Here is a 21,954-nt window from a genome sequence, read left to right as displayed (position 1 = left end):
TAGTAATCAATCTATATTACTTTTGATTTGTTCAAAAAAAAAAAAGGTTATACCTCAAAAATTGTGTGTAACCTATTTTAAAGGATAAATTGACCCCAGGGTTATGATATTATATGAAATTTTAACCCGAGGTCAAAATAGGTTACAAAAAATGTTTGAGCTATAACCTTTTGTTGAAAGACTAAACTAAAGAAGGAGGAGATTAAAAATTGTTTAAATATGATGCTGTGTACAAAATGACAGTGGCATACACAGCGTTGGATTTAAATAATTTTTAATTTTCTCCTTTTCAATTATATGAATGCCTAACATACTAACCTACATCTCCATATGACAAGTCATGACCAGGATCTTCTTCCTGAAAGTATAGCACACTGGAAATTTCAGGTTTTTAACATAATTATTGATTATGCACGTGTTTCGTAAAATAACTACACACATCCCATTTAATTGATAGTTCAAGGGCTAGCCAAAAATTATGTCTCTCCAACTCCAGTTTGCTTTACAAATATCAAGAATCAATACATCTATATATGCCAATACATCTATATAACAAACCCTGTTAACTTCTTCTTCTGTTATCAGGTTCACAATTTCCTGCTTGGCACCTTTTAATGACAAAAGACCATCTTCAATTGCCTCAGACTCTGCCTCCAAAGATTTCTTAGGACTACTTTCTACTTTTGCTTTCTCTCGTCTTGGAAGTCGGTATTCAGATATCAGTTTATACTTACAATCAATCAGTAGTAACATGGCTTTAACACTGTAAACGACAGAACAAGCATCTTGGTTCAGATCACATGCTCTAAAGTGTAACCAGTCCAAGGAAATCACTACATAAAATTTAAAGTCCCTTAACTCACCAAAATTGTAATGAGAACCCTAAGTGATAGCAAGGAATTAGATCTAAATTCATGTGTTTTTAAAAGGCTCAGCCCATGAATAATTGGGTATACAATGTACATGAACCATTTCCAGAGGACAAAGGTAACTTAAATAAAAATGTTTTAAGCTGTAATGTTAAAAGAAGAACCTTCAAAATCATCATTCATAAATCTTCATTTATGCAGCTAATATTCATCTTTGTACAAACATATGAGCATAGGCTTTCATGTACAAACAAATGAGCATAGGCTTTCATGTACAAACAAATGAGCATAGGCTTTTATGTACAAACAATTGAGCATAGGCTTTCATGTACACTATACTTCAGTACTTACCTTATAATTCCAACTGTTGTCATGACAAATATACCTTCTAAAACGCCAGCCTGAAAAGAAGATTTATTTCTTTATATAATTATGGTAATACCAAATTATTCTTTTAAATATAAAACAACAAACATCAAACAAACATAGATGAATAAATGTTTTACTTTGATAAATTTAATATGAACAACAATAAATATAACCATCATTATACACCAATAAACTTCTCTCAACATGTAACCACAACACTGGATGGAATATCAGGGAAGAACAATTGTTCATACATGTACATGAAGGATAACAATTTTCATGTTTTTCATTGATCTATTATACTACATATTTAAATTCTCAAAGAAATGTAAAATTTCTGTAGAAAATTAAAGAATTTAAAACACCACGAATTAAAGGAATTTTGACATACTAAGAAAATAAAATTCAATAAATATTGGTACCATCACAATATTAATGCTTTTTTTTAATGTTCATAAATTAATTTTTAATTTTATCTTCACAGGAAAATTCTAATGGAAGAATATCATTTAAGAGAAGACTGGCACAATTTAACAGAATATTTCTTCAACTAGTGGGGATGTTCAGTCATTTCAACCCAACAGTAATGTGTATTTGTGTACATCCCCAAAAAATCTATAATTGAGTAAAATAAAAAAGTAATATGAACTGTAGACAAACAAATCTACGACCAATACACTGGAAAAAAAAAGACTAAGTTTGGCTTCCAAAGCTGTTACACATCCTAATGACATTGATTTTCTCATTATTGTTAATGTATAAATCAACAAGTTGCGATATTTGTTCTATTCACATATTTTTATAAACGAATGAACAAACTGATAAATTACTGATGAGATCTACATACAGTAATGTACATACTTCATGTCTGTAACATGTACATGTATGATAAGTGAAAGTTTGCAACAATGTGTATTCTGTTAACATTTGCATTTTCCAAATACTTCCATGTATATCATTCTGTACACTGTACATGTATTGATCTAATGAGAGTGTATGTATGGCAGTTCCATCACTGGTAATACTCCAACAACACAAAAAATGACATTTGAAACACGCAAAATTTACTAAACTTCTGGTGTTTCAATTACATTCTACCAGGAGTTCAACATTACTTTACATGTACATATATACATGTATGTACAAATGTGTGTAACACATAAACACATGTACATAAATTACATGTATCAGATAAAGGTTCTCATTCCAACAGAAATTTTTAATTAACTGAAATGACCTATTGATCGGAAGGTTCACATGTACAGTATCTCTGCATGTTTTAATTTTGTTTGCTGTGATCTGACATTTCTTATTCACAGCATAAAAGACTACAAGTACAATAACATGTAAAATGTATGTGTACAAATTTTTACAACATTACATGTAGCATAAAGGTTTGATAAACATTGGTTGAATTTTCAATTTTTGTAATGACTTACACAAATGTTATTGCAGTTACATATGTACCTCTCCAGGGCCATATTATTATAGCATTACATTGCCCTGATATTATATTTTTTACCAGGATGCTATCATGGCTATCCAAATCGAACATCCCATGGGGTCCAATACAAATGTGATGCTATAATTTTTAGATGCAAGATGCTTTATTGAGATCTAGGGGTTACCAGGATGCTATCTGTTAATCTTAGGGAGAACACTGTATAGCACTCTAATTTTAGATCTATTATGATATGCATGTACATTTGTAAATACATGGACATGTTTTATTTTATTATGTCCCAAAAAATATTCAACTAATTCTGTCTTACCTATACATACATGTACAATGTTCATATAGAGGTTCAGGTACACAACAAGTACTGAATACTTAAAATAATTGGAATTGTCCTAAATGTAGGTTCTTGGGGTTAATGTACAATGTACTTACACTGAACATGTACTTCTGTTCAAAAGTTAGTTACTTACATGTACCCTTCTGTAGTTATATCGTTTACAGTACAAATTAACTTAATTATCTCAAAATGCAATATATTACACCAAAATCATTCTTAATGACGCATTAATTGAAGTTACTTGTAATCATAACTGTATACAGTATATACATAGACCCTAGTGGTCTAGGGCGCTGGACTTTGTGCAGGCAGTGTTGCCATAGATGTCACAGTGGTACGAGTTCGAGTCCTGCGGAGGGAACGCCCAAAAATTTGCATCAAAAATTTGACAGTTCTAACATCTCGTTGGGAATTTATCAGACCTTTCTATACGTTTACATATCTTCCCTGTATCAATTTGATCCGATGGAGCAGTGTAGTGAATAGAGTCGTCACATTCTGAGACGTTTGCATAATATTGATTTGTTGAGACATGCATCATTAATTTGATCCTCTATCCTACATAATAACATCTAAATGAACTGTCCCATACTACCATACATCATGTACTAAGTTACAGCCCTAGATTAATCCTACGAGGAGGAATGACCCAGTCAGTGAAAGCTATATTTTTATATAGCCTAGCCGGCCGAGTGGTCTAGGGCGCTGGACTTTGTGCAGGCGGTGTTGCCATAGATGTCACAGCGGTACGAGTTCGAGTCCCGCCGAGGGAAAGACCAAAAATTTGCATCGCTAATTTGACAGTTCTAACATCGTTGGGAATTTTTCAGACCTTTCTATATATAAACTACATGCAGTTGTCATAGCAAAGTTCAAAACTATACATTATCTAATGCTACTTTAAGTAAAATACAGTTTTAAAAATGCATGTACAGTAATACACATGCATGTATGTATCACTGAAGTAATACATATTTTACATAATATATGATAATGTTTGTATATGTACATTTTTTGTAGATGCATGTGTATTCACAAAGTTGTCCAACATTAAATAAAATTTACCTAAAAATTACTTTTTAAGGTTCATATACATGAATAACCAATATTTTTTATTCAAAATATGAGTGAAATAAAGAGTTAAATGATAAACATGTCAGATTTATAAAAAAAAATGTATATAAGTTAACACCACACTTACATGTAAGTAACTGAACAGACGAACATCCTGATACTTATCAAGTCTTATGAAATCAAATGAAAGTTTGACTTAAGATATTTGAAATATTTCGAAACAAACCTCTTTAAATGCAAAGGGAAGTCCCAAAACACCAGCACCAATGAATGAGATAAAAATGTTTGCAAAAATTTTGACAGGGTGCTTGGACCCCTGGGAACCGGTTCCTCCGACTGCCATTATGTTTCTGTGTCGTTTATTTTTATTACGTCTGCATAATTATAGTGGAAAATGAAAATAGATAATATCCGCCTCGGTCATTCACTTGACGGATCCTCTGACAGTAACTTCACAACATTACAACGTGGACCTTGTAAACTAATCGCAGCGCCATCTACCAGGTATTGGTTTCGACCCATACCCATGTCGCCCCTAGATTCGAAAGTTTTATAGATGACGTGTTATCTTTAAACAATCCTAATTTCGGGGATTTGATACATCGCATCTACCCAAAAGAACTTGAGATAAAAGATACTACAGACACTGTGAAGTCAGCCTCATATCTTGACCTACACTTAGAAATCGATGGTAAAGGAAAACTTTACGACAAACGTGATGACTTTTCATTCAGAATTGTCAACTTTCCTTTCATCTGTGGCAACATTCCTTCGGCTCCTGCGTATGGAGTGTTCATATCACAACTCATACGTTATGCCAGAGCTTGCCGAAACTACGCAGACTTTTTGTATCGCGCTAGAACTCTAACAAATAGGCTTCTGGGACAGGGTTAACGTTGCTACATGGTCGTCATCATGAACTCGTGGATCGTTATGGTGTATCCATTAACACCATGAAAACTGATTTATTCAACTGGTCATAGTTTTCCTTTCCTCGTTTGTCTACCCCGGACTTGACTTTTTATGAGCAACTCGGCGGGTGTTTCTAGAAAAGCAGAGGACGCTTACCCTACCGGTGCACCTGGTCCATGCTCCCAGTTTTTAGTGGAGTCCGAGTTGCTCATTTACTTTTGTTACTTTGTATGTATGATTTTAGTTACTTTATGTTCTTTGTTGTGTATGTCTGTTTTCCATGTCTGGTCTTTGTCCCTGGATTATATTCTTTTGATTACCGCTATAACCTTGGTTCCCTTGATTACTCTTACTAGAATTACGTCACTGCATTGTAACATTTACCCGAAAAGTGCCAGGCCATTGTAAATAGACATGCTTTAATTCATCAATTCATCGATACAGCGGTCTGCATGATTACAATGCAAATTCGGGAAAAAATTACCAATCAAACGCAAAACACAGGACATTTAACATTAAACACACGACTATTGGCGGTTATTCGCATACAACACATCAATCATAATGCTTCCAACTCGAAACGAACACCCCTGTAATCATGCAGGACGCATACAAAGTGATTATTGTATTTTGTAGTCTGCATGCATTTGCTACCGAGGAATGAGGGAGGGCTTGTGCCCTATCAAACTAGTCAAACCCACCCTTTGCTGTCCTAAGTCAGAAAATGTTGATTTTGATTTTTTAGTTATATGGTAAGGATGTACTTCGTACAAAATTCTTGAATTCTAATTGGGTAATGGGTGATGAGTTATTTTAGTCTATTCCCTGCACATCCTTACTTGCCCCGCCCCCACTGATTGATATATCATCCCGACGGCAACGATATATCACCTTCCTCTAGGATATATCACCCTCAACGTCACGATATATCACACACTCGTATTCAGTATAATATAACACATACTGCCTGTAGTAGAGGGTGTTACGCATTGTATCACACTCTGTAAATATATCACCCTCGAGTTCGTCTCGTATGATACTACAGCATAACACTCTACTACAGGCAATATGTGTATAATGTGTCGTTTCAGGGACTAGTCAAAGTCAGACCAACCACAAATATGACATCTAGGGTTGTCTTTTTTTTTTTACTTTTTTTTTAACTGTCGACTGACTAAACGAAAACGGCGCGTTTTGCTATTTATTGCACTTGATCAGGGACTTAATATTACACTCCCTGACTTTATATATTAAAATAGGGACATAAAATACGATTTATATTATACATCCCTGATTAAAGTTTATAGCGTTAAAACGATCGTAATCAACAAACATAATTCTTTTTATTGGATTTTTGTAATTATTCATGTCGATAATGATAAAATATTAAGGAACGGAATTTCAATTGTCACATTACCATCCGTATTCGTAATCAGTACTTAACCGAAATTAAAACATTTTGTGCTAAGTGTGATGAGCCTGCTCAATATATATACATCCACGCGGTAGGGCTTGGGTAGAACAAACTTATTTTCCTCTCCGAAGTGTATATTAAGCATGTTCCACGTATGCTCGTTCTATTACCAACACCAAAAACAAAAAACAAAAACAAAAAAAATACAAAAAATACAAAACAAAACAAATCTGAAATTTTCCAGTTTTTATTTTTTATTCATTTAAAAAATTTTTTTTTTTATCTTTTTTTTCGGTACTGTTATTTTATGAACATATTATTTAGTTCTAGCATAGCCTTTTTGTAAAGAAATCACGAGCCTGTTGAAAATTAATTTTATTTTTTTTAGTTTTGTTTTTGTTCACTTCTTGAAAAAAAAATCCCCAAAAAGGTATGTTCAATAAATAACGGGCTCTAAAACTACGTATGTCTGCTATGAAACTAAAACAACTAAATCAACAAAAATCTAAGGGATAGTGATAAATACTGGCGCAAGCTCATCCGGGATGCTCATTTTAAATTTCGAGAAATTTTCAACAGTAATTGTAGAGGGGATATTTATGGACCTTATTTGGCAAATAATATAATGTTGGTAAAAGATTTCGTTGAAGTTGGTGCCTAAGTGCCAACTGACTTTACCTTTTCTTATTCTTGAGCTAATACTGCTCACATATTTAAGCGAAAGACAGAAAACTCTTTTTAAAATGCATCATTAATGAATCCTACATAGGTCAAGCAAAAATTCCTTATTTTTCCGACGGGCCAAAGGTTCTCATTTTTTTTACTGCAGATGCAACCAATTAAAAACTGCGCAGTCTCAAAGTTGATATTAACTGCATCTCCAGGAAGAAAAAATCAATTTAAAGGGCGAACGAGGACTAAGAAAGTGCATTTTTTTCTTTGGCACTTGTCAATGAAAAGAAAGAATTATATATCCCCGTACTAGAAAATGTCTAGGACTTTGATTGACAAGGATAACGCCTTTACAAATCCCATAGACCGGATTTTGCTAAGCCATATACCCTGGTGTCATGCTCTAACACCAGGAGAGGATCCAGGATTTTTTGAATGGGAGGCGTAATTACGAGAATCAGTATAAAAGGTAATCATATAATAATTTTTAATGAATGAATATGATAAATTACCACATTCAATACAATACTTAGCAGTTTAGAATAGTTTTTTTTTTTTTGCTTTTTTCTTTGAAAAGGGAGGTACGCCCATGATACCCTCAACTGGACCCATCCCTGAACACTAGAAAGATATCAGAGAAGTTTACGTTTTTTTTTACTTCGGTACTTCAGGTGTGAAAAAAATATCCATATCAACGGAAATGAACGTAATATAGTCATGTGGATCCTTTGCGTGTATAATCGAAGTGACGGGTTCTCCATACAAGTTGTTCCAATATCATTGGCTTGCCTCTTATAACCCGGCAGTACCAAGGGATAGCTGCCTACTTCGGGTCTAATCGGAAAGCCGCAGTTTCAAGCGGACGTGGTCCTGGGAGTATAAATATCTTTAGATATAATGTTTTACATTCCTAGAAGATAAAGGATCTTGACATGATCGACCAAAGAACATATTGTAAATTTAAAAAAAATTGGCAATTATTTGAGTTAAAATGCGATCTGATTTTTAGACTTTTATTTTCAAAACACATCAATCAGTGTATCGACTCGCAACTTGAGCAGTCAGTGCAAATTCAAATTCCTAAAACTTTAATTTTGTGAATACAAGTGTAAGTTTCGTTACATCCGCATGCAATCCACAGATTACTCAAATTATCAAAATTAATTCTGATTGGATGCGAAATTTGAAGATTGCTCAATGAATTTGTCGTTAGTTGGTACCCAAGTACGTTCATTATATGAATGGTTAAATTCGCGGAGTCTAAGACAAAAATTTTAGATTGCATCACTGACAGATCTGTCGGCAGAAAGGGCAGTTGAGATCTCAGGCAGTCTGAATATGTCCATAAAATCCTGCCAGTTTTTATATCAACCGACACTATTCTTCCTTCATTTTCAGCAATCTGATCTACGACATATAATGAATTGTCTTTCTCTTTGATAACAGTTGGTTTACTGAACAGTTTGAATTCATTTTGTCCGTATTTGTATACCGCCCTTCCTGACAGTAGCATCGATTCTATCTTTCCTGAACCAACAGGGACTACTTCCAAGTTCATATGTGATTCCACAAGACCTATCCGCAAAACATGGCTTTCTTTATTCAGATGAATAGAAATGGGTTCCATATCATTTAACTTGTGTAGATCTGATACTTGTGGTTGTCGATTACATGTTTTTGTAACCATGCTTAAAGTCTTTTTCAAAGAATTAATAAAGATAATGTCACCTTCTGACGTTACAGTAAAGTCCATTACCTGCATTCCTTTTATTGTATTTACAATTTTAGGAGTCCTTGAAAAGAAAGGGAAAGGTTTCAGACTTGTCTTACTAACGTCACCTCCTCTGTAGCCGATATAAATTTCATGGTCGTTCAGAAATTCCATCATATGGATTGAAGGTATATTTATTTTGTAAGTGATAGTTTTGGTCAAATAGATATCGATCACATCAAGGGAGTTTGTCCGTTGCACTAAGACATAGCTAGAATTGGAAGAAGTCGATACAGTAGATTCCGTTGATAGTGCTCTCTCTGGTATTGTTTTTTGAGAATACAGTGTGTTGTCAGAATCAATGGAAACTATTTTGTCACACGAGTCGCCTTTAGTTAAAGATATTGAAGAGTTATCTGTGCTAGAACCCGGCAATGATAAGTAGTCATCAAACACATCCAACGTTTCTAACTGAAGTTGGTTGTGATATTCTGCACGCAGGTCGAATACCCCGGAGTCTGCGAGAAACGCGGTTGTGTTAGTCAAATATTTGTTTGGTGATGACTCATTGAAGTATTGTGCCACATATTCGCTGATTTCAATTGTTTCATCATAAGGATGGCCATAATCAAAACAATCGGAGCAAATAAAACATTCGCATGTCTTACAGAAATAAATATAAGTCATTCTTTTATGACTTTCACATTTCATTTGTCTTATTTTCTTTTCTGTTGCCGTTTTTTGGTTCGACCATACATCAAAAAGTGAACTTATCTTGTGCTCTGAAATTCCATCGTGTGTTGTTTTACAAGCTTCCCACATTCTCCAATCACACTAAGCTATATACCCTTTTCAAACATCACAGTTTAAAAAATTTTAGTTGTAAGTCTTTCTTTTGCATCCTCTCTATAGCAATTTATTTAGCCAATATTAAGTTAAATATATAATGAAACCAAAACAAAACAAGGAAACTAACGTTGAACATTACAAATCTATACTATTAATTCATGATTATATTAATGTTTTTCCAGTTCCCGTTTCCCCATTGTTACATTAGCCATATAACCTGTATATGTAACTACTATGTATAGTGTCTTAGAGTAGTCCTTATTTTCTTCGGTTAACATTCGAAATTTTGAATGAATTAGATGTACCTTGTCTAAGCTTTTCGGTTCAGCTGTTCAATTTCCTGTTTGCTTGGGTCACCTTTTCAGAGTTCCATAATTTTTGTTGTAAAAAACTGGGTCTAATACATTTACTCTGAAAAATATGCATTTTCAGCCTGAAGAGTTGTACCGTGTGTAAGCTATTCGACTCGCTCAACTTCTTGTTTTACGCAATGTTTTTCTAACAATCTCGACACCCCGTCATAGGAATGATTGGAAAATCATGGAAAAGCTTGTCGACACTAACGCTGACTTTACCATACTGCTATAAGAGTTCGCTAATTCTGTCCGTACCTTTATGTGAGACGGCTTCAAGTACTAAAATCCGCTTAAAACGGTTTAGAATTGTCTGTGTGAAAAAAAACCCATTTTATTGGTAGTGCTCGTTTTTGTAGTTGTAAATGTTATATTTTAAAATATAAGGAGAATAGGTATGGTGTATATGTCAAAGAGACAAAAACCAAACCGAGATGAAAATGTTAGCCCATAGCCACCCATTGGTCTTCAATGAACGACAAAGGTAAATTTCGCATAAAATTGGCATGTCAAAAGCATGAAATGCTGTTAATAATTAGAAGGTAACAAATGAAAGAAGTTTTCAAGCACCTAAAATGACCAGAACATTAAACTTTTGGCAGATGAAATACTACTTTTTTCCTGCTTCCACCAAGGTCTATGTAATATTTTCTGCCTGTCATGCTGTCATGATATTATATATCAATATTTGAAAGTATTATTGGGGGTTTTACGCATGAAACAGACACCAGCAATCAAGAAAACCAAAACAAATTTTTTAAAGTGTTGTTTTCTAGCTTTTTAAGGCAAACAAAATATAATGCACCACTCAATATTGCACTTGGGACAATTCTCATTGGGACCCCCACAAATAGTGACACTTGGCTGGTATGCTAAAATTTATAACCCAAAAAATATTAAACCAGTACAATTTAAATCTTGCATAGTGTTTATATATAATTTGAATATGTGTATATTCCATTATGGAGAAATACTAATTTTAGAAGCTCCTTCTAAAGGGTGGCAGTGTTTTTTAGCTATTTACAGCATACGATAAAATTTCAGACTCTAGCAGGTTGCCAGGGTACCTACTTAGTGTAATTTGTAGCATAAAAAGTAATACCCCAATATCATTCAAGTTTTGAAAAATTTATGTAGGTATACAAGATTTGCACCCCCATTATAGAGAAATTTTACTAATATTTAATATGAATTTTACCTGCCTGTTGATCTTATTTAAGCAGTACATATATGTAATCATAAATATGTACTTTATTTAATTTGTGTGTACCTACTCTTTAAGTTTTTACTTTCTTTTTAAAGAGGTAGACCTAAGGTAAGAGACACAACTCTTACAAATCATTGGAATGTTTATACATCAATCTCATGTAAGCATCAAAGTACATTAATAACTTGATCTGATTTCATTCTGCTTCAAATAAAAGCTTGATAGTCTTTGTGAAATTGAATATAATACAAACATATCACTGATTTCATGAGTTATGTCTCTTACCTTAGGTCGAACTCCTTAATTGTGCACATATTGAAGATACATTTGCACTGAAAAAAGGTCCAGAGGTGTTATTGGTCTTGTTTTGTTATACTTCAATGACACATAGTTTTCTCTAGAGTAAATTATGATGTTTTTGGTATTTTTTAATTGTTTATTGACATTATACCTCTTTCTAATCTACGGTAGGTGCAAAAAATACTGTATTATTATTTGTGGGGTATCAATTTCATGGATTTCAAGGGTTTGGTAAACAACAAAATTTGGTTCAAATGGAAAAGGAAATTTTCCATTCGTATGTATGGTAGAGTTGTCAAACTCACTCATTCTGGAATCTACGAACTGATCAATTTCACCAAAACCATGAAAATTGGTACCCACAAAGAAAAGTACTTCCACAGTAATTGAGAAGGAATATCTAGATTAGGAACTGTTCATCAATTTGCAACTACAAAAAAAACAATGTAGAAGTTTTTTCAAATTTAATAATATAAACTCCATTTAAAAATAAAATCTATGAAAAGCACCATATTAAAAAAAAAAAACACAGAATGCTCTAACAATAAACTAAACAGAGAAGACATATACATTAGGTCTGTAACATTTTGGAACATATATCATACATAAAGCAAAACTGTTCACATTAATCATTGCATAGAATTGAATGTTTAATTGATTATCTCCCTTTAATTTAGTGCTGCAAAAGTTAGCTCCCTTGACCTCAATGTTTTGGCGTTACCTTACTACTTCAAGATCACATGGCCACCCCTCTATGAAATGGACCTAGATCTATCCATTGTAAGTACATAGTCTGTGAGTATGTTGATTAAAAGTATTCAAAACAAAGCTAATATTCAATATGTATTTAAAAATCATATAAATGTGCCATTCACTACCAAACTGTATGAAAATTGTTTACATGTGTGATTTGACTTTACACACTCAGTAGGCATAAAGAGTAAAAATGTGGATTTCCAACATATTTTATTCAAGTTAATTTTATGAAAAAAAAAATTGAATTATCTTAAACTAATACATGTGAAGTGATTTGAAATTTGCTTTTCCCAGGCTTCTCAATGGTATGCATATTTAAGACATTATTTGTCCCGGAAATTCACAATGAAATTTAGAAAAAGATTTTTAAACATGTAAAGTAATAGATTTTATGAGACCCTACCCATTATTATCTCCCTTGAATCTTTAATGTTCATTAAAAACTGTTAAGTGAACTTAAGTTAACTTAGTGAAGAGCTATGTAATAGCACAATTTTAGTTCTTGAATTCCAATATTGTTTTGACACAAGTTAAAGTTACTAAAGGTAGAACATGAATACGATAGTCCGTTTCAATTTAAGATAGAAAGTTATGTGTGAAGGATAGGTGTTGTTTGGTTATATTAACTAAGGATTTATATATAATTAACTCCTTAGATTAACTTAATTTATACTTATTACATCAGACATTCAATATCAGTTTAACTGAGTCATTATCTGCAAAATGGCAACTTTTTTCACAACCTTAACAAATAATAAAACAATTGACAAATAGGTTTTTCCATAAATGGATGCACTAGAATTTAAGAGTCCAAACCAGTAACTACTAAGAATATGTTTCAATAGATGTTTTCAAGGACACAAAATTTTTAGTCAAAACCTTATTGAAAGATTACATCAGGATTAAAAATATGATATAGAGGGAAGTATTTATGGTAACATGAATGGGATTTACAAGGTCAACATTCCTATTCTGGAAACTGAAACACAATAAAGGTCAAGATAAAATCTTGATTTCACTAACAAACTCTTGACAAACCCTGTAAACGGAGAAAAATACTGTTCTCGGAAATGCCTCAAATAACATTAAAATAAAGATGACTGTAAAGCATAACTGAAACTATATTTGTACATATATAATGAAGTTTTTTTTATGATAATCTATCAAACCCTTATAGTACAATTTTTCTCAAGGTCAAATCTGAGGTACAAATTTATATCATCATATAACATCACATTTGTGAAGCTCCAACAGAAATCATAGAAGCAACACCTTTAAACTTATATAGACAGTTATGTTATCAATATTTAGTTTACATTTTTTCTCACCACATCTTTTTAAAACAAGGATTATTTTTACATCTGCAATACAAATGGCTAAAGTGACATTTATGGTTAGAGTTCTACATTATCAAACATAGCAAACACTGTTAAGGACTACTAGACTCAAAATGGCCAATTATAGAATCTACTTTTATAAGTTAGTCACAGATTAACTGATAGAAAAGTCCCTTTATAGCCAAGGAATATGCATTTACAGACTACTGACGATAACTCTTTTTATTTTGTGAGAATGGATATAAAAATTTGTTATTTGACCTTACTGACTGGTAATTCCCATTCTTTGCTGTGAAATATGAGCATGTGTTTACAAATTTGTTCTTTGACCTTACTGACCTTCCAAAGTCAAGAAAAATTGCAAGAATGGGTTTATAAAATTGTTCTTTGATCTTATTGACTATCTACACACTGTCATAGTCCAGAAATGCAAGAATGAGTTTACAGAATTGTTCCTTGATCTTGCTAACTGTTAACTCCCTTTCCTTGCTGAGAAATGTGAGAATGAGTATAGAAAATTGTTCTTTGATCTTACACATCCAAAAATAGTTTCGGTCTTATTCCAAAAACGTGAGTATAAGCTTGCAAATTTGTTCCTTGAACTTACTGACCAATGATATCCTTTCTTGGCCAAGAAATGTAAGGATGAACTTACAAATTTGTTCCTTGAACTTACTGACCAATGATGTCCTTTCTTGGCCAAGAAATGTGAGGATGAGTTTACAAATTTGTTCTTTGATCTTACTAACCTGTAACTCCCTATTTTAGATAAGATATGTGAGAATGAGATTATAAATTTATTCCTTGATCTTACTGACAAATAATTCCCTTTTTCAGTCAAGAAGTGTGAAAATAAATTTACATTTTTTTTTTAAATACTGAACAATAATTTCCCCATAGAAACCAATGCCATGTCAGTGGGCAATAAATTTCCATATTGCACTAGTGCAAATACAGTTAAAATTTGTGACAAAATCTGTATAACAAATGGTAAGATCAAGGTAAAAACCAGAAAGTTGGAAACCACCTCTAAATAGCTACTAACAAAGAGTGCATGTAAATTTGTTTGAACTTCAATGACCACTAATAGTGCAAGGCAGAAAAGTCTCAAAAGGTAAGATATTCTAGGCATTTCCTGGCAGTGTTTGATTCTTTTTCTCATTTTTAAAGTTAATTTTGTGATAAGTATGCATATTCAGAACTTAATGCACCCCCTTTTCCTTTGCATTGTTTCATTGTGAAGTCACATTCATTGTACCCTACCAGTGCACCTGGTCCATGATCCCAGTTTTCAGTGGAGTCCGAGTTGCTCATTTGCTTTTGTTACTTTGTATGTATGATTTTAGTTACTTCATGTTCTTTGTTGTGTGTGTCTGTTTTCCATGTCTGGTCTCTGTCCCTGGATTACATTATTTTGATTACCACTATAACCTTGGTTCCCTTGATTACTCTTATCTCACCCATGATGAGATAAGGACATTTTACATGGCTAAAAATTGGAATAATCTTATCATAAAAAAATTATCAATGTTCATTTCACTGTGAAAGGTTTCTCACTTTCACTGGAACAGCTGAAACAAAAAAAAAATCAATGTCATGGATAAGAAAACAACAATCATATCTAAACAGAATAAAAGTCCCTACATTTGGAAAGTATGTGTGTGTGAATATTCATGAATTAAAAAGTGAGTATTTCAGATAACAACCTCAGAAAATAAAATAAATGGCTTGATCTATAGAACTAAAATATTATAATCTAAATCAATAAAATTGCACTAAAATAAATAAAATGTTATAACTAAAATACAGAACATAAACAATTTCTAATAGAGCTAATGAAAATTTCAAAATTGTGTTAACTATACAATTATTGCAGCACTTTTGTCATATATTGCACAAAAAATAACAAATTATTTGAATAAGACAAAAGAAATGATAAAATATGAAACATTAGCACTGAAGAACGCAAGACAATTTGAAACAAAACCCTGAAAGTACTGGCAACTTATTTAACCATTTGATATAACTAGTCATATTACATCATAGAAGAGTTTACGTCATGTAAGTTTCTTTGCCTTTAAATACACCGTTCGTGTTTTATGTCATCATAGAAATTACATTCAAGTTAATTTGACAATCACATAATTTAAATTTATAAAAAAAAAAAAACCAAAACATTCAAAATTACAGCGCATACAATAGTTAACACCAGGAAATAGCATTAGTCTACCCTTGATTAAATCAGCAGATGAACACCCACAGGTAGATATCTGGATATTAAACTTTCTATCAAACTTAGATTGAAATAACCTATTAAAGGATAGAAAGCTTAAATATCCTTGTCAAATGTCCAGTTAACTATCAAAGACACACCATCAGTTAATGGAAAGACTAACTTTAATCCCTAAAGTTAACTGTAGCATGAGCTGTAAATTAATAAAACTATACTACTATAACTTAAAACACTGAGTTGGAACTTTTTTCTTCTGTTTTTGTTTGAGATATATCATACATAATACCATTAACTGACATTTTGAAGTCATTATGGCCCTACAAAATCTGCAGCAAATGACAAATAATCACAGAATTGAGAAATGATGAGTAATTATTATAATATGGATTTCAAGGATACATAAATAAGGAGATCACAAAACTTGTCAGAATCTTAATGCTACAAAATAATATTATTTTACTTTCTGTTCTTTTCATGTGATCAACTTAAATACAAAATCAACCAGAGACATAAATTCACAAATTAATGCTCAACATAACATATACTGTAACTGTTCTAACTGATAGGCAGTGAATATTACCCTAGGCAAGGGAGTGGTTTAAATCATTTATTGTGACACTTCATACAACACTTTGTTGTGCCTCAATAGAATCCTCCACATAACTTCTATGGTATAACCCTGTTTGTCCATTTGGTAACATGCCAACACAAATGCCACTCTTTTCATCCTAAATAGGAAAAAATATACAAATATATAACATCATACTATCAGTATATAAAGCTTATATCTACTACTGTTGAATAGTATTTGGTTAACAAGGAGTCACTTGAGCCATTCACCCTAGAGTTTGCACCATTCATTGAAAATGAAGCACTTTTCTCATTTTATTTTTTTATACATAATATATAGTAACTGAATACTAAGGGTCTGTCTTGTCAGACCATTGGGAAATTTTGTCTGTCTTATGTGTTATGGTTCACTGAAATTGAATAATCCATAGGATTGAGAGAAAAACAGCAGATACAGAAATCGTCTGTATTTCGCAATAAAATGCCTTGCAAGACACATATCAAACCTCTAGGAAAAGCATCACATTCAAACATGATATAGCTCTAAATTGCAATTAAATGTTTGACATATATGACTTTAACCAGAATGAAACTGGTCAATGAAATTTAAAATTCGCAATTAGATATAAGGAATAAGCAATAAATACAAATTTGGCACTTTTTTACTAGAAGTTAAGGAGCATAATGATTTAAATATCTATCAACAGCATGGAAAACAGAGCCATACCATTATAAAACTGTAGTTAAAATGAACAGCATGGACAACAGAGCCATACCATTATAAAACTGTAGTTATAATGAACAGCATGGACAACAGAGCCATACCATTATAAAACTGTAGTTATAAATCTGTTTATTGCAGAACCACAAATGAAGTTAGAATGATACTCCCATCATTTGGTTATCTAGAGGTAAAGGCTTACAAATAGTTTCTTTAAGCAAATGTCAGTATAGGGAAATAATGAAAGATCATATTTTTGTTAAATAGAAAACATCTATACCTGACTTATTTCTGTTATGAAAGTTCCTTCTTGGAACGAAAGTTCATCTTCATCTACAGCTGTGTATGATGCTATGGTTCTCTTTAATAATGACCCAGCAGTTTGTTTGATACTGAAAAATAAAGAGAAAAGATTTTTATTTACTTTCTATATAACATACTGAATATTGTACCATATATTATTAGGATTCCACAAAAATTAGAAATCCTATTTTTTTATGAAGTGAATTTTGACTACATGGCTTGTGGCAGATACATGTATTTCATGCATTTCAGGCTAAGACACACTGACAAACAAGCCCAGACTACAAATCCAACAAATCGCATGGTCAAAATTTGAGTAATGTCATCTCACAAGAAGTTAATGTTGCTGGAGATCAAATTCCACATTTGTGTGTGTGTGTTTTTTGTTGTTGTTTTTTTTTGGTGGGGGGGAGAGTTAAGGTCATAATGAAAGGAATAAAACTACTCAACTTTCACTCATAATAAAACCTATAATTGTATAAAATGGGGTCAGACATTGGTGGATACCCTTGACCCAGTGATTATTCAATACAAACATACCAATGATATGCAAATTGCAAATTTTCAAATGCTGTACACATGGTTCAAGGAGTAAACTCTTATCATCAGATTTCAAATATATATGAAGATCTAAATTCAAAAATTAATTGTATACTAGAAGTACTTAAAACAAAAACTATCAAGATAGGAAGCCAAATCTATCACCAAGAGATTGGGGAAAGAGTGCATAATGGATAGGAAGCCAAATCCATTACCAAGAGATTGGGGAAAGAGTGAATAATCGATAGGAAGCCAAATCCATTACCAAGAGATAGGGGAAAGAGTGAATAATCGATAGGAAGCCAAATCCATTACCAAGAGATTGGGGAAAGAGTGAATAATCGATAGGAAGCCAAATCCATTACCAAGAGATAGGGGAAAGAGTGAATAATCGATAGGAAGCCAAATCCATTACCAAGAGATTGGGGAAAGAGTGAATAATCAAAATAAAATGACAAGTGCTGTAAAACACCTAGACTGAACAAGTGTAGGGTATTTGAGTTAAATCTTGAAGCATTCTTAGCAGGAATACCATTGGTTATTCAATTTAACCAATTGATTATCCTATTTGAAATATAGATTTTCTCCATAATTGATTGCTATTTTCAAATTAAATTTTAAATTTTGTCATTGGCGAATTGATATTCAAGAAAAATTAGAGAAATTAAGTCCTAGAGTGAAAAAATAGAATTTATTCTACAGGGAACATTGGATAAATGACTGATAGCTATAAAATAAATGATACTTTATTGATAAACTGGTTGTAGGTAAACAACCAGAAGTTTACTCTAGTAAATCCTTACTCATACCAGTAGCTTACAAAACAAGGAAACAGAAACTAGAAAATTGACAACTGTAGTAAATTATAAACCACTGATGAGGAAAATTAGTTGAACGTTTACTTGTTCAAGAAACATCGAATAAATTTCAGCAAGGAAAATAGTAAATGGAAAGACAAGATTTACAAGTGTCGCTGAATTGTGAAGTTTGCAAAGGACAAAGAAACATTCACTGGAAGTGTATTCAGTGTGATCTGAGAATGTGTGATAACTGTAGAACAACACATGGAACAATCCCTGAAACTTCAAATCATACAATGCTATCGAATTCAAATATCAGCGTAAATTACATGCTTGAACGCGAGATAAGAAGAACAAGATGCAAAAAGCATAAAGAAAGGCCATATGCATACTTCTGTAAAACATTGAGACGTCTTGTTTGTTTAGATTGTTTAAATGATTTCCAAATAAAAGATGACATTATTGATATTAGTGAGTTTGTGACACACTACTGCAATGGAAAAGAAACTGCACCAGAAGATTATACAAGTAGTCCAGTATATGAGACAGATTCTGGATCCTTTAATATGCATTGTGAAACAATATGTAGGTATCAGGATTTACAGAGGGTTGGTAGAACCCCCGCCTTCTCATCCTCCCCTATTCATTGTACTTCAGATTACTCTTCATCATGTGGATCCAATACGACTAACTCTGTAAAATCTAATGATCAACAAAATATAGGCTTCTTAAACAGTGACTTTATGAGGTCAGAATCTAACATGTCAACTTCATCTATCTCAAGCTATGTTTTTGTGGAACGTTCTAACTCATTTGATAGAATGGAATATCCAAGCGCTTTGATTCACTATACAAATACTCACACTTACAAAATGAACCTACCTCCTGTCAATACCATGAATTTTGTCAATAGCCATGAGCTTTATATTGGCTGTCAAGGTGGCGATATAAGTAAAATAAATCTTGAACAGCTGACCTTAATTTCAAGGAAACCAAAAATTCTGGACAGGATCAAAGGCCAGGAGGCTATTGACTTTACCATAACATCAAACGGAGATATACTACTGATTAACTCAGAGAAAAAGACAATTAACTTGGTTACAAAAACTTACACCGGAAGAACCCAAGTATCAGAAATACACAAGTTTACTGAACAAGTTCCTATCTCTATTCATCTCAATAACAAGAATGGTGTTTTGTGGATAGGTCTTATGGAACCAAATAAGAGATGGAAGAGAGCATCTGTTGGGATAATTGAACAAATGCTATTATCAGGCAATGTCATATCAGCAGAATCCAAAAGTAATCGAAACAAAATTAGACTATTCACAAAACCAATAGTTATTAAAGAAGAAGTAAGCTCACTATTTGTGATAGACCAGTTGAAAGAAATGGATGGAAGGATAGTAGCCATTGACAAAGATACTAGGGAACAACAATGGACATACTCAGACTGTCAGACATCCTATTTACGTTTTCTGCCGACAGACCTGGCAGTTACAGACTCTAGAGTAATAATTGTCTTAGACTCTGCACTGAAGCAACTTCATTTACTGAACTTTGCTGGAAGCAAGTTAGGCATCCAACCATTGAGCAGTTTACGAATTGAGCATCCAATCAGAATAAGCTATGATAATAAAATGAACTATTTATGGATTGGAGGAGGATCTAAAAATACTGGTGCTGAAATTCACAAAATCCAAGTAGAAGGAATATGAATCATTTTCACTGAATAGGATATGTAAGCCTCATCACGTGACTTGCCTACCATTCAAATGCATTGAGATTTGTTATTAACACTGTTGCATTCAGTACTAAGAGCAAAACATCTTTTCATGTAAAATTACTGATAAAAATGACAAATATCTAGTTCTACATGATAAAAATGTTAAGGAAAGCATAAAATAGAAGATTCTGCATTGTAATGCAGCATTCTGAGATCATGGAAGTCAACATTAAAATGCAGATCGGTCCTCTGATTTCAATATGTTCTACGTCGGAAATTCCAGAAAGGAAAATGGAACTAGAACGAAACTTACAAACCCTATATTGGACAAATATTACATAAAAATCACAATGTAGTTCTTTATGTGTATTTAATCAAATTTAGGTCATATTTTCATTATGAATTCAGCAACAATAATATTTGCCAGTCAGAGACCATCCTTTTTTAAAGAATGAGACAAATAATTATACTTTACCTAAATATCTCAAATAGCTTTGTTTTGTCTAAAATAGATTAATTTGTTAGATTTTCTATGATGGCTTAAAAATTTTGTGGATCTCAAAAGTTAAGTTATCAAGATTATATCAAGATGACACTGAATTTTATCCCTGTGCCTGATTAGATTCTTTTGGCATTAAAAAGAGCTGGAAAAGAAGTGTCAACTTTAGTTTTAAACATCAAGTTGTGTGCATTATAGTACTAGGTATACCCCCACTAGTACAGGAAGTTGATGTTGAACACCACAACAAATTGCTTACAACTTATGCTCAAACTATATATAGAAACATGCCAAGTGTTAAATCAATCCATCCACTGGAGGTAAGACAATTGTGAAGAAATTTGGACAAACAGAGGGATGGAGGGAATGACAGAAAGACAAGACGATTCCATTATACAGTGGATTCCACTAATTCACATACTTGTTAATTGCATAAAAATCATAGAACAAAAACATTCCCCATCTTATCCATGTTAAAAAAAAAATCCTCTTATTTGCATATCAAAAGGCCAAAAATGAGAAAATTCCTCTTAATTGCATATATATTTTTCAAAATTTACTCAAAAAATGCACCTAAATGGGTAAAACAACCATACATCATTTGTGAAATACTGCAGTTTTCTTAAAAAAATTAGTTCTGCTACACTAGTTTCTCTTTCTTATGACAAGACACTGATGCAGAAATCTAATTAGACAAAAGGAAAGAATATACCCTTGCTTAAACATTGAAAACATCAGGTATTTTACCTTTCAATGAAAATTTCTGTTAATTGCATATTTTTTTGGCAGACAAATAGATTATGTGATTAACAGGAATCCACTGTAACACCCACCTCTTGAGTGGGGGCATAAATGTCTCCCTGTGAAATAAAAATAATTTCAATTTAGATGAAGGATAACCACAATCAAAGTGAAAAAAGAAATTTGAAAGTCATGGAACAAA

The 21,954-nt window shown here is 32.5% G+C and overlaps 2 protein-coding genes across 9 annotated transcripts in view; both read right to left on the bottom strand.

Annotated features, from left to right (window-relative positions):
- Nucleotides 1-4,606, bottom strand: part of LOC148604456 (uncharacterized) — a 38,768-nt gene extending 34,162 nt beyond the window's left edge. The window contains exons 1-4 of the mRNA XM_088548714.1: nucleotides 4,335-4,606; nucleotides 1,221-1,270; nucleotides 559-763; nucleotides 319-358 (exon numbers count right to left, since the gene is read on the bottom strand). Of these exons, the coding sequence (XP_088404840.1) occupies nucleotides 319-358; nucleotides 559-763; nucleotides 1,221-1,270; nucleotides 4,335-4,451 (412 nt within the window). The 5' untranslated portion in view covers nucleotides 4,452-4,606. The remainder of the gene's footprint in view (nucleotides 1-318; nucleotides 359-558; nucleotides 764-1,220; nucleotides 1,271-4,334) is intronic.
- A 7,370-nt stretch (nucleotides 4,607-11,976) lies between these two features.
- Nucleotides 11,977-21,954, bottom strand: part of LOC148604455 (uncharacterized) — a 58,780-nt gene continuing 48,802 nt past the window's right edge. For 7 of the 8 annotated variants that reach the window (XM_088547708.1, XM_088547714.1, XM_088547706.1 and 4 more), the window contains 2 exons: nucleotides 17,424-17,535; nucleotides 11,977-16,580 (listed from right to left, as the gene is read on the bottom strand). In XM_088547708.1, the coding sequence (XP_088403834.1) occupies nucleotides 16,473-16,580; nucleotides 17,424-17,535 (220 nt within the window). In that variant the 3' untranslated portion in view covers nucleotides 11,977-16,472. The remainder of the gene's footprint in view (nucleotides 16,581-17,423; nucleotides 17,536-21,954) is intronic. The other variant, XM_088547709.1, reaches the window with a different exon arrangement.

The sequence above is a fragment of the Perna viridis genome, chromosome 10 (assembly GCF_037379345.1).
Source record: "Perna viridis isolate PV_CMFRI_1.1 ecotype Kerala chromosome 10, ASM3737934v1, whole genome shotgun sequence".
In the NCBI taxonomy this organism is placed as follows: Eukaryota; Metazoa; Mollusca; class Bivalvia; order Mytilida; family Mytilidae; genus Perna; species Perna viridis.
This window is presented reverse-complemented; position numbering and strand designations above follow the sequence as displayed.